This window comes from Prionailurus viverrinus, chromosome C1, assembly GCF_022837055.1.
Source record: "Prionailurus viverrinus isolate Anna chromosome C1, UM_Priviv_1.0, whole genome shotgun sequence".
In the NCBI taxonomy this organism is placed as follows: Eukaryota; Metazoa; Chordata; class Mammalia; order Carnivora; family Felidae; genus Prionailurus; species Prionailurus viverrinus.
In genome coordinates, this window is record NC_062568.1 from 205,466,263 (window position 1) to 205,480,117 (window position 13,855).

At 42.8% G+C, this 13,855-nt stretch overlaps 1 protein-coding gene across 5 annotated transcripts in view; it reads right to left on the bottom strand.

Annotated features, from left to right (window-relative positions):
* VPS13D (vacuolar protein sorting 13 homolog D) overlaps positions 1-13,855 on the bottom strand; it is a 257,320-nt gene that overhangs the window by 140,761 nt on the left and 102,704 nt on the right. For all 5 annotated transcript variants that reach the window (XM_047868772.1, XM_047868771.1, XM_047868775.1 and 2 more), the window contains 7 exons: positions 12,715-12,867; positions 10,280-10,415; positions 9,079-9,126; positions 6,998-7,148; positions 6,686-6,896; positions 1,928-2,175; positions 148-339 (listed from right to left, as the gene is read on the bottom strand). In XM_047868772.1, the coding sequence (XP_047724728.1) occupies positions 148-339; positions 1,928-2,175; positions 6,686-6,896; positions 6,998-7,148; positions 9,079-9,126; positions 10,280-10,415; positions 12,715-12,867 (1,139 nt within the window). The remainder of the gene's footprint in view (positions 1-147; positions 340-1,927; positions 2,176-6,685; positions 6,897-6,997; positions 7,149-9,078; positions 9,127-10,279; positions 10,416-12,714; positions 12,868-13,855) is intronic.

Genomic DNA, 13,855 nt, shown 5'->3' on the forward strand with positions numbered 1-13,855 from the left:
AGCACTTATTATGGAGGCAGGAGAGTTTCAGCAGCTTAGACTGTTGAAGTCATCTATTTGCATTGGCTCTACTCGGTTAGCGGAGCAAATAAATCTGAATTCCCATGACCAGCGCCAAAGGCCCAGTTGAGCAGCCTCTGTACATACCTGTTTTGTTAATCAGCCAATATGGAGCAGAAATGAAGATCTTCAAGGATCCTTCTGCTCGACACACAATCCGGATGGTGAGGTTCAGCTGCCGCCGGTTGATGTCGTAGAGTCGCATTCTTACCATGTAGTTTTGGGTTCCCGGTGGAATGAGCAATTCTTTACAGAGTGGGAAGTTCTCCAGCGATACCCCTGAAGAAGATACAAGCTACTGTCTTCCTGGTTTCTCACTTTCGTTTGTCAAAATAGTCCAAAGCCAAACAAAATTGGGTACTTCTTGGAAAAATCAGAACTATATATGGCACTGGCAAAAACTGTCATTAGAACGGCCATTTTCCCTGCACTGGGGCGAGAATAAGTATGAAGCAAACCAGATGGCCTGGAAGGTACAGGAGAGAGTCTGAACTGCACAATCAGAAGGATGGAAATACCAAAAATCTATCAATGACAGCTATGATTATTGTGAGCTTACTCTTCATCAGGCCCTCGGCTGGGCACCTCAAACACAAGTACAAGGTAAGTACAAACCTTGTACAAGGTACAAGGCAAGTACAGGGTAACAGAGTCAAGGATTCTCCAGCTCCACTGGCTGGCTTCTGATTCCCAGTCTGTCCTCACCAGCTGTGCAACGTGGGGCAAGCTAATCTGCCAAGCGGGGAGAATACCAGTAGGTCTGTCACGGGGCTGTTATTAAAAGCGATAATCCATGTGCAGCACGGCTGGGAAGAGAAGAGTGCTGGGTGTGCGCACAGTGGTGTGGGTGGGCGGTGGGGAGACGCTGCCATTTCCCGCAGGGGTCAAGAAACATCGTGGGAGAGGTTGCCTAAGTGCAATGCGTGTGAGGTTCCGCATCTGTAAAATGGGGATAACAGCATCTGCCTGAGACAGGGACTGTGAAATGCGACGAGGGGACACAGTGAGATCATTCATGAAACTGTACAGACACAAATATCTATGTCATTACCTTTCAATGTGTCTAAAACAACCTTAAAAAAAACATGTCCTGGGGCGCCTGGGTGGCTCAGTCAGTTAACGTAGGACTCTTGGTTTCAGCTCAGATCATGATCTCATAGTTTGTGGGGTTGAGCCCCGTGTCAGGCTCTGTGCTGACAGTGCAGAGCCTGCTTGGGACTCTCTGTCTCCCTCTCTCTCTGCCACTCCACTGCTCATGTGTGCACTTTCTCTCTCAAAATAAATAAACTTAAAAAAAAAACAAAAACCCACAAATCCTTAAGTGCTGCAAATACAATGATTCTTGACTTTGACTTCATCCACCCCTAGTGAAAATCACCAGGTGCATGGAACACCCCAGACCTCAATTTCCTCATCAGTAAACAGGACAAGTAACTACTGTAAGGATTACATGAGATGACGGGTATGAAAGCCCTTGACATGACGCCCAGAGTACAGTCTATACTGAGCAAATGTTTTCTCCTTTCCTGAAAAGAGGAGAGATGTAGGATTTTGCACATTTTACAGTCAGGAAAACGTAAGGTTTGAAAAGATGAAATGACTTCCCATTGAAATCACATCAAGTAAGCAACACAAGAAAAAGGCTCTGTTGAGTGCTTCCTCTGTAAATCTTTTGGATCTGCTCAGGTTTTTTCTTTTGGTAATTTTCTAAGAAGCTTTTTTATTTCAAGTGCATAAATCCTTTGAGCTCGGTTATTGAGATAGCCTATGTGTGATAATTTTTCTAAAATGTTTACCAAATGATCACAAAAGACTCATGGACGTTTCCATAGCGTTACCACAGATGATTATCTGACTAAACCCTTACCTAATTCGATGTTCTGGGATGTGTCAGCTGTGTGCAGGGCCACCTCTTTGCCAGGTTTCAATGTCCCATTAATTGGCATTCCTTTAACATAAAAATCAAGTTCACAAGGTAACAAGTTGCAGATGACCACAGTTGGCAGGAGATATATGGTATGCCCGGGTTGTCTGAAGATCTGCTTTGCACTGTCAGAAAATATGTTTGAGGGCATATAATCTGGGTAATTCTCCTTCTTTATGGCTACGCAAAACCTACGAAGACAAAGCAGTGGAAAAACCATCAGCCTAAATAAAGAACTTGAATTTTTCTTCCTTAGTGGAGTATGAGAAAGCTTAACACTAAACCGGTTCAACAATTCAGTAGGATATTTGCAGTTTTCAATCTCAGACACATTTATACTGAGGTATATAGTTAAAAATACAGTAAGATGTGTAATTTTAAATGTTCAGTTTGGTGAGTTTTGACAAATATGTATACCTCGTTAACCACGACCCAACACCGTTATAGAATCTTTCTCTCACTGCAGAAAGTGCCCTCCTATCCCTTTCCAGGCAATATCCTCTCCTAAGAAAGAAGCAACTACTGTCTGATACTTATCACTTATAAATTGGTTGAGCCTGTTTTTGAATTGCATGTAAATGGAATGATACAGTATAGGTTACTCCCCATGTCTGGCTTTTTTTGTGTGTAAAATGAAATTTCTACAAGATGCAGCCATGCTACTATATGTATCAGAATTTTGTCCACATGCCAGTATATGAATATACCATTTTTTATTTATTCATCATTCTGTTGACAGCCGATTGGGTTGCAGCTAGCCAACTGGGTTGTACCTCCAGATCAATTTAGCAAGAATGGAAATCCTAACAACATTTTGTCTTCCAATCCATGAACTTTGTTATCTTTCCACTTAGTTACTGGGTTTTCTTTAATATCTCTTGGCAAGGTTTTGTCACTTCTAGCATTGAAGGCTGGCACATAATTCCTTAGATTGATTCCTGGGTAATTAATGTTTTCTGGTGCTATTGTAAGTAGTGTCTTTTTAAAATTACATTTCCAATTGTTCATGGCTAGAATATAAGAATACAATTGATTCTTATATCTTAAATCTTGAAATCTTGATAACTTTATTAGGCCTCATAATCTTATGGAGTCCATAGTTCTCTACATACACGACTGTGTCATCTGCATATAACAAGTTTTAGTTCTTTTCAGATCTTTAAGCTTTTTCAATTTCTTGTTTACTTATTTGTCCCTATTACAATGGCTAGGACTGCTACTGCAATGTCAAATGAAGTTGCTGGTTGTCAATCTCAAGGAAAAAAAGTTTAAGTATAATGGTAGCTGTAGGTTTATGACAAATGCCCTTAAGTAGACTGTAATATTCCCTTTGGTTGCTAGTTTGCTGAATATTAGCATGAATGGGTATTGTAAGCTTTTTGTTTATCTGGCATTTAATGAGATAATCTGATAGGTTTTTCTCATTTAGTCTTTTAGGTTAATACAGTAAATTACATATATCAATTTTCAAATGTTAAAGTAATCTTACATTCCTGGAATAAACTTCACTTGCTGGATTTCTATTTGGTAACAGTTAGGAATTTTTGCATCTCATGTGGGAATACCAGTTTGTAGTTCCTTTTTTTTTTTTTTTTTTTTTTTTTTTTTTTTTAAGTAATATCTATGCCAGTTTGGGTACCAGGTATATGCTGGCCTCGTAAAATAAATGAGGAACTGTTCCCTCCTCCCCTGCTTTCTGAAAGAGTTTACCTAGAACTGGTATTATTTCTTCCTAAAATGTCTGGTAGAATTCACTAGTGGAGCCAAATGGGCCTAAAGTCTTCATTATGGGAAAGCTTTTTATTAAAAATTAAATTTCCTTAGAACTACCCTATGACCCAGCAATTGCACTACTAGGTATTTATCCACAGGATACAGGTGTGCTGTTTCGAAGGGACACCTACGTGTTCATAGCAGCACTATCAACAATAGCCAAAGTATGGAAAGAGCCCCAATTTCCATCGATGGATGAATGGATAAAGAAGATGTGGTATATATACACAATGGAGTATTTACTCGGCAATCAAAAAGAATGAAATCTTGCCATTTGCAACTTCATGGATGGAACTAGAGGGTATTATGCTAAGCAAAATTAGTCAGAGAAAGACAAGTGTCAAATGACTACACTCATATGAGGACTTTAAGAGACAAAACAGATGAACATAAGGGAAGGGAAGCAAAAATAATATAAAAACAGGGAGGGGGACAAAACAGAAGAGACTCTTAAATATGGAGAACAAACAGAGGGTTACTGGAGGGGTTGTGAGAGGGGGGATGGGCTAAATGGGTAAGGGGCACTAAGGAATCTACTCCTGAAATCATTGTTGCACTATATGTTAACTTGGATGTAAATTTAAAAAATAATAAAGTACTTAAAAATTTTAAATTTTTTTATCAAATATTTGTCTATCTCTTCTTTGTGTCAGTTTTGGTAATCTTTGTTTTTAAAGAAATTTGTCATTCAAGGGTGGAATTTATCTGTACAAAACTGTTCACAGAATCTTTTAATCCTTTTAATGTCTATAGGATCTATAATAATGTCTCCTCTTTTCATTCTTTATATGGTAATTCGTGTTTTCTTTCTTTTCTCCTTGATCAGTCTTATAAGACATTTACCAAATTCAGTAATCTTTTCAAAAAGCCACTTTGACATTGTTGATTTTCTCTATTGTTTGTTTTCTATTTTTTTGAATTCCACTCATTTTTATCATGTCCTTTTTCTATTTATTTCTAATTTATTTTGGTTTCTACCTTAAGGTAGAGGCTTACATCAACTTTACATCTTCCTTATTTTCTAATAAGAGCATTAAAAGCTACATATTTCTCAAAACAACTATACATTTTTCTCTAGAACTGCTTTTGCTGCCTCCCCCACATTTTAATGTCTAATTTTTTTTATTGTTCAGTTCAGAATAGTTTTAATATCCTTTGTGATTTCTTTCTTGACCCCTGGGTTATCTAGAAATGTACTGTTTAATTTTCCAAATATTTAGGGATTTTAGAGGCATCTTATTGTTACTGATTCTCACTTTAATTCTATTGTGACCATGAGATATACTATGTATGGTTTCAGTTTGTTTTTTTTTTATCATTTATTCATTTTTGAAAGGCAGAGAGAAACAGAGTGTGAATGGGGGAGGGGCAGAGAGAGAGGGAGACACACAACCCGAAGCAGGCTCCAGGCTCCGAGCTATCAGCACAGAGCCCGACGTGGGGCTCGAACTCACGGACCGAGAGATCATGACCTGAGCCAAAGTCGGCCGCTTAGCCAACTCAGTCACCCAGGCGTCCCTCAATTCTTTTAATATTTATTGATCTTTGTTTTATGGCCCAGTAGATGGTCTCTCTTGAGGACTATTCCACACATAGTTGATGTGAATGTACAATCTGGAGTTGTTGGTAAAAAGTGTTTTATAAATGTCAATTTTGACAAGCTGATTGACAGCACCGTTCAAATCCTTTTGTATCTTTATTGTTTTTATTTTGCAAATTATTGACAGAGAAGTGTGACAACAGTCCGTTATGGCTATGCATTTACCTATTTCTCCCTTGTCAGTCTGTTAACAATGGCCACTCTGGGTAAAGGGCATACTGAAATTCTTTACACTCTTCTTGCACCTCTTAAGTTTACACTAAATGAATGCCTAACTTCCCTACAGAGAAACCTAAGCTGATAGCCTCTAGTCCAGGTAAGTTTAAAGTCTAAGTTCAGAAGGATCTAACAATAGCAATGTGGTATTCCCTCCAACACCGAATCTGGAAACGTATTCCTTATTCTCTTTGAAAGGGGCAGACGGGAGTCTAAATGATTAGATAATTTTGTCAGGGTCCCCAAGGAGAGTCAGTGCTAGGTACACGAGCCTTCCTCCAAATTCCTCTGAAATCCATCATATGAAAACTTCTAACCCGAGGATTTTGCTTCTCAATTTAGGAATGGGAACGAGTATTATTTTTTTCTTCCCTCTCTACATGTCCTCTCTTTATACTGATGCACACAGACCAGTGTCTGATCCTACATGTGTGTTTTGGTGGTTTCTCCCATAAATATTAGATGATAAGCAACAGTCCCACCCCTACCAAAGATTAACCCTTGAATCCTTATAAACTCTAACACCAGGACTTAAGGAATAAGAACTTTATGATTTTAGGGGTGCCTGGGTGGCTCGGTCGGTTGAGTGTCTGATTCTTGATTTGAGCTCGGGTTGTGATCTTGTGGTTCGTGGGTTCAAGCCCCGCATCGGGCTCTGCGCTAACAGTGCAGAGCCTGCTTGGGATTCTCTCTCTCCCCCTCTCTCTCTGCCCCTTTCCTGCTTGTTCATTCGCTCAAAAAATAAACTAAAAAAAAGAACTTTAGGATTTTATTTTATTTTATTAATTTTTTTTTTAACGTTTATTTATTTTTGAGACAGAGAGAGACAGAGCATGAACGGGGGAGGGTCAGAGAGAGAGAGGGAGACACAGAATCCGAAACAGGCTCCAGGCTCTGAGCTGTCAGCACAGAGCCTGACGCGGGGCTCGAACTCATGGACCGCGAGAGCATGACCTGAGCCGAAGTCGGACGCCCAACCGACTGAGCCACCCAGGTGCCCCAGAACTTTAGGACTTCAAATAAGCACAACTGAATCACTAAGGGTCCTCAGAGAGAGAATGAATTTTTTTTAAAAAAGCAAAATTGACATGCCATCCCAGTACTGTGCGTACCTGAAGAACCGGCTTTTGTCCAAGTCCATAGAGTGGCACTCTCGTTTGCTGCTGCTAACCTCTGCAGTCTTCACTACATTGGTCCAGTGGATAGGAGCCTTACAGAAAAATACGCCCAATCCCTTGGGCCGGGCCTGTAGCCGCCAAGAAGTGAGATGTAAAGGCACAGCAAACGAATCCCCTGGCATGATGGCAGGCAGCACCACAGGCTCTGGCACAGAAAACAAGGGTCAGCATCTTCGGGGAATGGTCTCCCACCCAAAAGTTTGACTCTCTCAGGATAAAAGGGGGACAGACTATGTCAAAACTCACTGTCGGGAGCTGACGGGCTATCCAGTCTTAGTTCCATTGGTGTCTCAAGCCTGTTCTTCACAATGAGGGCAGACCGGACGGTGATGACTTTCCGAGCACTGCCTTCCATCGTCACGGCGAAGACCACCCGGACAGGCGGGAGCGAAGAGAACTGTGAGTAAGACAGGAATAAAAGCACCACAGCTGTGCTCGTGAAAAAGCACACAAAATACAGCAATACCAACTAGGATGCCTAAGTCAAAAGCATCTTATTACTCTAACCCTTCAGTGAAATTAGTCATTCAACCCTAAAACCACTCATCTTTAATAGGCATGAATATCCTATAGATAGACCCCATGAATGTAGCCAATCTTAAACATTTCTAGAAAAAGACAGATACTCTACTCAGACGTGGTATCACAAAGTGTATCACAAAGAAAAATCAGTCCGAGGCCTCTAGACACATTATAAAGACACTAAGACCCATAATAACCTATTAAATCTTCCAAGCTTCCTGCAATTTGATAAGAAACTGTCTGCTGGAAATCACCCTAATGCCCTTGGGTTCTTATACCTCAGTCCTTATATGGAAACTGTGAACGACACTTGTTTTCAACTCTACTGGAGGGGACTAAAGATCATCCAAAGCAACCAAACGTTCAGAAACACTGAGGTAAGACTTTGAAAAACATGAGATGATTTACCTTCTGTGGTATTTTTCTCTCAGATTAACATTAAAGCGAGAAACACTCCTTCAACACTAACAATGGGCTGGATACGACCCAATACACACAGAAAAACAGAAGGAAGTCTTCTGAGATTAGAGCCTGTCTTTGTAAAATCCACAGAGTGTAGGAGAAAGAGTTGTCTGCATTGGTATGCCTTTCACGGGAACAGTAATTACTTTTCCCCCCTAAATGTCATAAAAATTACTCTCTAGGCCCATACACAATTTGTTGACATGCCTGTAGAAGAAGCAACATTTGTCTTTCAAAGAGCTTTAAAATCAAACTTCTCTCTCTTCACAACTTTTTCAGCTCTGTCCAATAATCACTCTTTCAGAAACGGGACACCGAGGTTCCAAAACTTAACAGAGCGGAGGGAAGTCGTTTATTTTTGGTCTTGGGTTGCAGCCACTACTTTCTTTTTCCATGTGTTCATTCACACACCCAACACACGTTTTGTTTTACTATCAAGTGCCGAGTTTTTTCTTTTTTTAAAGTATAAAACCCCACATCAGGTACACCAAAGAGGAGGTTTCTGCAACTACCGTTCTTTGAATGAGTGTCCAGAACATACTCACAGTGCTTTTTTTTTTTCCAATGGAGAAACAAATGACACCACATCCAAGCTTTTCATATTGCCAACTTTTTTATTAAAATAAACAATATGTGGAAACCAAACTAATGAACAACAAAATGAAGAGCTCCTCCATGTTTTGAACCAAGACTTCCAGGAAGGCCCAATGAAAAGATAAACTATCAGTTTCTGGAGGGTTTTCAGAGGGACAGAATCCCAGCCAAAATCATCACCAAAGCCTCCGCTGACCCAGCCTGGCAAAGCCCCGAAAGAGCCAAGGCCCAAGAATAATAGTTTTAAACCTTGACACTGCTGCTTCTTAAACATACCTGAAATCTCACATTTCAAAACCTACTACTGTCAGAAGAAAGTAAAAGCACAAATATGAAAAGAGTTTTTTAATGTCATCTTCTGGTGATGTTTCAAGAGCCAAATGGGGGAAAAAAAAAATCTTACTATTTTTCATTCTTATTTACTTTTATGACCTTGCAACTAAAACCTAGGAAATGCATACAGCCACAGAGGGTTAATTTATATTTTAACTTAGAGAAGGGGACCTTGAACCACAACATGGGTGTTTTCTCCTCCTCCCCTGTTAACGCTAGGTCTAACATACCAAGTTAGTTCAAACGCTTTCTTGCAGGTTCTTATAAAAGGAAGGTAATTGTTAACAGAAAAGGACAAAGGTCAGTTTCAATCACACATAGGTCATGAAGTCCTGGGATCATCAGGACATCTATGTGTGGTTGAAACGCAGTGTATACAGTCAATAAACGCAGTGACACAGGAGAACCATACTCACATAAACCTGAGGATGAATAATATTCGTTCTGCTGCCTGGGCTGCCAATCTAAGAAAAGATTCCAAAAGTCAGAGAGCCAGCGCAGACCTCAAATGACAGGCATCGTTAAATTCAATGACAATGTAATGTGCTTGAAAGGGTGGGATTTCTAAATAGTCTCAGTAAAGTGTGGTCCATCGTGAAGAGAAAACATCTTAGAGGATATGGAAAAGGCAATATTCATTTTACAACCACTCCATGTACACGGAATTTCTCCAGGACACATCAATACAACAGAAAGGTATCTGTGGGGCGGGGGGCGGGGGGGGGGGGGGGCGGGGAATGATTCCTTTCCTTACTAGATGGAAATTTAGGCGGGAACGTAATCTGGAAAGAAGGCTTCCTCTTCTAAGAAACTCGGGGCACAAGAGCAGAAGTGGAGAGAGAACAGTGTTCTTGGAGGGAGGGTATTTTTCATGAATAAGGGAGCATGGGGAAAGCTGTGAGGCCTTTGCACTTTCTTCTTCATCACTGGCTACCCCGAAACAAATGCAGTTATCCTCCGAAGGACGACCGGGTCCTGGCGGGAGCCCCTGAGGCGGCCACGCCAGCTGCAACGCCAGCCTCTACCTGCGTGTCCCAGACAGGGAGGTCGCCTGTGTCACCGCCCAGGCTGGCCCTGCAACCCCGAAAGACGGCAGGCTGGGGTCACGTCAGGGCAAGCGTGTGTGAGAGGATGTGTGATCAGAAAATAAGTAACGACGGTGGACATCCGTCCTTATGCCAGAAGGGAGGAGAGTGGAGACACAGAACTAGAAGGATCAAGGAACAGCACTACGGAAATGTAAAGAAGGCCGTATATAAAGGAAGCAGAACGGTACGTGCAAGTCGAGCCAGTACACACGCGTCTGGCAGATTAGCACACTGCCAGTCGGGCTAAGTGAGTACGAAATGGGTCTGCACAGGTGAGGTAATATATGTTACCGCCGATTTTGGATCTCGTTTCTCTGCTGAAATTGACCACTGGCGGCTTATCTACATATTGACTACGACCGCCTACGACTGACCCAAAATATACTTAGGTCTTCCTGCCAGAGCTAGGGGAAACGAGGAACAAGATTTCACTAGAGCAGAGTGACGGGCTTAACCTGTCTGACTGGCTTTCAGGGCATGTGGCCGGGGCACCGCGGTGCCACTAAATACCCATTCTAGAGCCACACACCGTAGAGGAAGAGGAATTCTTATCCGGTGCTGCATAGCGGAAAAATGTCCCGACTTTGTCCACAGACACTGGGCTCACTTGCTCCCAGCCGTTCACTCTCACTTGCAGCTGATGAATCCGGAGGTCGTGGGTGTGTCTACCAAGGAGAACACGGGAAAGCATGTTAAGCACAATCGGAAAAAGGGTAAGAAAGCGGAAGCAAAGAGTCAAATCTGATTTACCGTATAAAGACTTAAAAACCCAGTTGGCCAAGCCTTTTTGAGGATTACCTAATGCGAGAAAAATCAGGAGAATATTTTTAAGTGGGTGTTACACTTAAAACAAAAGTGCAAGATCCGTAAAGCTTGAGCAAGAGCGCGTTTACCCTCCCTTTGTACAAACTTTGCAAGTCCTGTGCACAAGCCCAGCTTCTTCCCCCACCAGCCCCCACCCCAAGCTTGATAAAATGACGTCAGGTATAACCATTGCAGCGGGGCGGTAAAACTGTTGCACCAGCAATGTCGTCACATAACCATACTCTCGGAAATGCGTAAGATGGCATTTCTTCTTGGCTCCCTACTTCTCTTGGAACCACATGCAGTTGTTTGGCTTCGGTCCTACAAGACTACAGACAGGTTATGAGAGACGGAGCCCTCCGAGCGTTAGGGCTGAAGTCCTCGGCTGAAACTAGAGCAGAGAAGGCAGGGGGCAGAACAGGAGGAACGGGAGGAAATTGCACATTTAATTCTATTTTAGATTTTGCCTAATTCAAGCCAGAAGCCTGAAATGGGGAAGTGGACTTGGGGCTGACAGGAAAGGGGGAGGGGGGCAGGGAGGGGGGGTACCGCGCGCCAAAGAGCTGGAAAAGCCAGAGAAGGCATTTATTTTGATGAATTCAAGCAGAACAGTGGGACTTGAAAAGCGTTACTGGACGGGTACACTAAAACGGAAATGACAAAGAGGTCAAACCCCTTCTGTCACAACGGAGGCCGTGCTGATTAAGAAATGCAGCCAGCACTTCTACAATTGGCTTCTCCAGGAACTTTGTGGAACAGGAAAATGCTCCCCACTCATCCCTGGAAATTCTACCATGGCTTCCAGGTACATGTGCCCAGCACGGTGATTTTCTAAGCTCCGTTTTTCCTGTGTAATCACCGAGGGGGCCCACAAGTTCAGAAGGCCTGCCACGAGGGAATGGTGTGTGCTGGTACAAGTGACACATGAGGAAGAACTGTCTGACTCGGGGGCAGGTTTGCACGCAAGGACTTAAAGCACACGGAAGCAGAAGACCACGGAAGGCTGAAGCCGAGCTCTTAAATTTCAGCCCTGCTTGAAAACGGGTATGAGGCTCAAATGCTAAAATCTTAACCTATTCGCTATCCACCCGATAGCCCTTCCACTTAAACATGTTTGCAAATAAAAGGACATTTTATGACCTCTCAGTAACCAGACAGAACCTCTTTCACATTTATTCCGGTCCTCTGGCTGGCTGTTTCAAGAGCGCACTGGCCAGCAGTCTCCCCGGATGAGTCATTCTTATCCTCCTTAGAATCAGAAGTCCTTATCATTATTGGCCCTGCTTCCTGAAACCACTTGCTTGCTAAGAGTGCTATGTGGCATGTGCGTCTCTTAAAGCTAAAACCGACGTGCTCGGATAACCTTTTAAGAATAGCATGTCATGCCAGTTGTGGAAAGAGTAAGTCACAGGGAGACAAGCACAGCACAGGGAATGTAGTCGGTGGCCCTGTAAAAGCGCTGCGTGGTGACAGATGGCAGTCGCACCTGTGGCGAGCACAGCCTAACAGAGAGCTGTCCAATCACCAGGTTGTACAGCCGAAACTAATGTCACACTGTGTCAACCATACCTCAATTACAAAAAATAACAACACACAACAAAATCAGGTCACCACTGTGCCATAAAAACCAGGCTAGGACACAATGAACTTGACAGCTGCTCTCCATCTTTCGGCCAAATTATGGGAAACACACTGGTTATCAGCTCATGTGTCAAATAAAGGGATAATTAATGGAAACGAAATGTATTTCCAAGACAGTGAAAGGAAACACTGATTTTCAAAATACCTTTTAAAAATAAAACATTAGGGGCACCTGGGTGGCTCAGTCGCTTAAGTGTCTGACTCTTGACTTTGGCTCAGATCATGATCTCACAGTTCGTGAGTTCGAGCTCCACGGTGGGCTCTGTGCTGACAGCTGGCAGCCTGCTTGGGATTCTCTGTCTCCCTCTCTCTCTGCCCTTACCCCACTCTCACACACACGCACATGCTCTCTCTCTCTCTCAAAATAAATATTTTAAAACATCATGATAATAAAAAGATAAAACATTAAAATCATTAATAAAGGCAAGTGAAAGCGTAAAACACTAGAGACTATCTTTTATAATATACAGACATATACAGTCTATTTGGTGGGGAGGAAGAGAACACACAACACTTTACCTGTGTCTTAGCTTTCCTCTTGCCTCAAATTCAAAGGGAATCTCTTCACCCGTGAGGACTTCCCGCCATTCGCTGACATTGTGAGCATCATCAAGAAACGTTCCATTCCCTTCTGGAACGAGCCCTGGACTCCCACTGTGGGACAGTGCAGCCCTGGAACCAAAGCAGACAACGCCAGCTTGTCCCTCTTTCTCTCTGGACTCCCTTTCACCAGAGCTTGGTGCTGGGGGCAGAAACCCTCCGGGCACTCGATCTACATAAGAAGGCCATACAGCCTGGCTACCAGGATAACCTAAAAGGTCAGTAACTACAGTTATCTTTGTGACCATCACGGCTTCTGTGAAGCTTTAGAAACAGCTGAAAGCTATCACTGCACAGCCACTTACCTCCAGCAACAGAGCCCAGTACACAGGGAGATGTGTAAACTCAGTCATGAGTTTTAAAGGGAGTTTTTAAGTGACTATCTGGAATGGAACAGACCTAAACTGCTTCTAAAAAACAAACATCTCCTCTGAAGCATTATCATACTTAGTGGAGGCAGGAGAAACGTGGCTTCGAGTCAGCAGATTCTGTTACTTATTTCATGCACCTCATTCCCTAAATTGGAAAGATCAGCGTATATTTGGAGGGTTGAGCCAAGGTCTACACAGGCAGAAAGCTGGTAGAGAACACTGTCACTCCGCCCAGGTAACCTCTTTGTTCTCCAAACCCCACCCACTTCCATCTGGGGTGAATTGCTTTAAGTCTGGAAAAGAATTCTTGGTGGGAGTTTAATATGGGGGGTGTTTTCAAAGCCATCTTGGAAGAAAAATGCAGGCTGTTTGGTTTAATAACCACATACAGGGGCGCCTGGGTGGCGCAGTCGGTTGAGCGTCCGACTTCAGCCAGGTCACGATCTCGCCCTCTGTGAGTTCGAGCCCCGCGTCGGCTCTGGGCTGATGGCTCAGAGCCTGGAGCCTGTTTCCGATTCTGTGTCTCCCTCTCTCTCTGCCCCTCCCCCGTTCATGCTCTGTCTCTCTCTGTCCCAAAAATAAATAAACATCGAAAAAAAAATTTAAAAAAAAAAAAAAAAAAAATAACCACATACAGCTTCTTTTTAAAGGGGCTGGGGGTGGAGACTGAGAAAAGATGGGGTGACTTC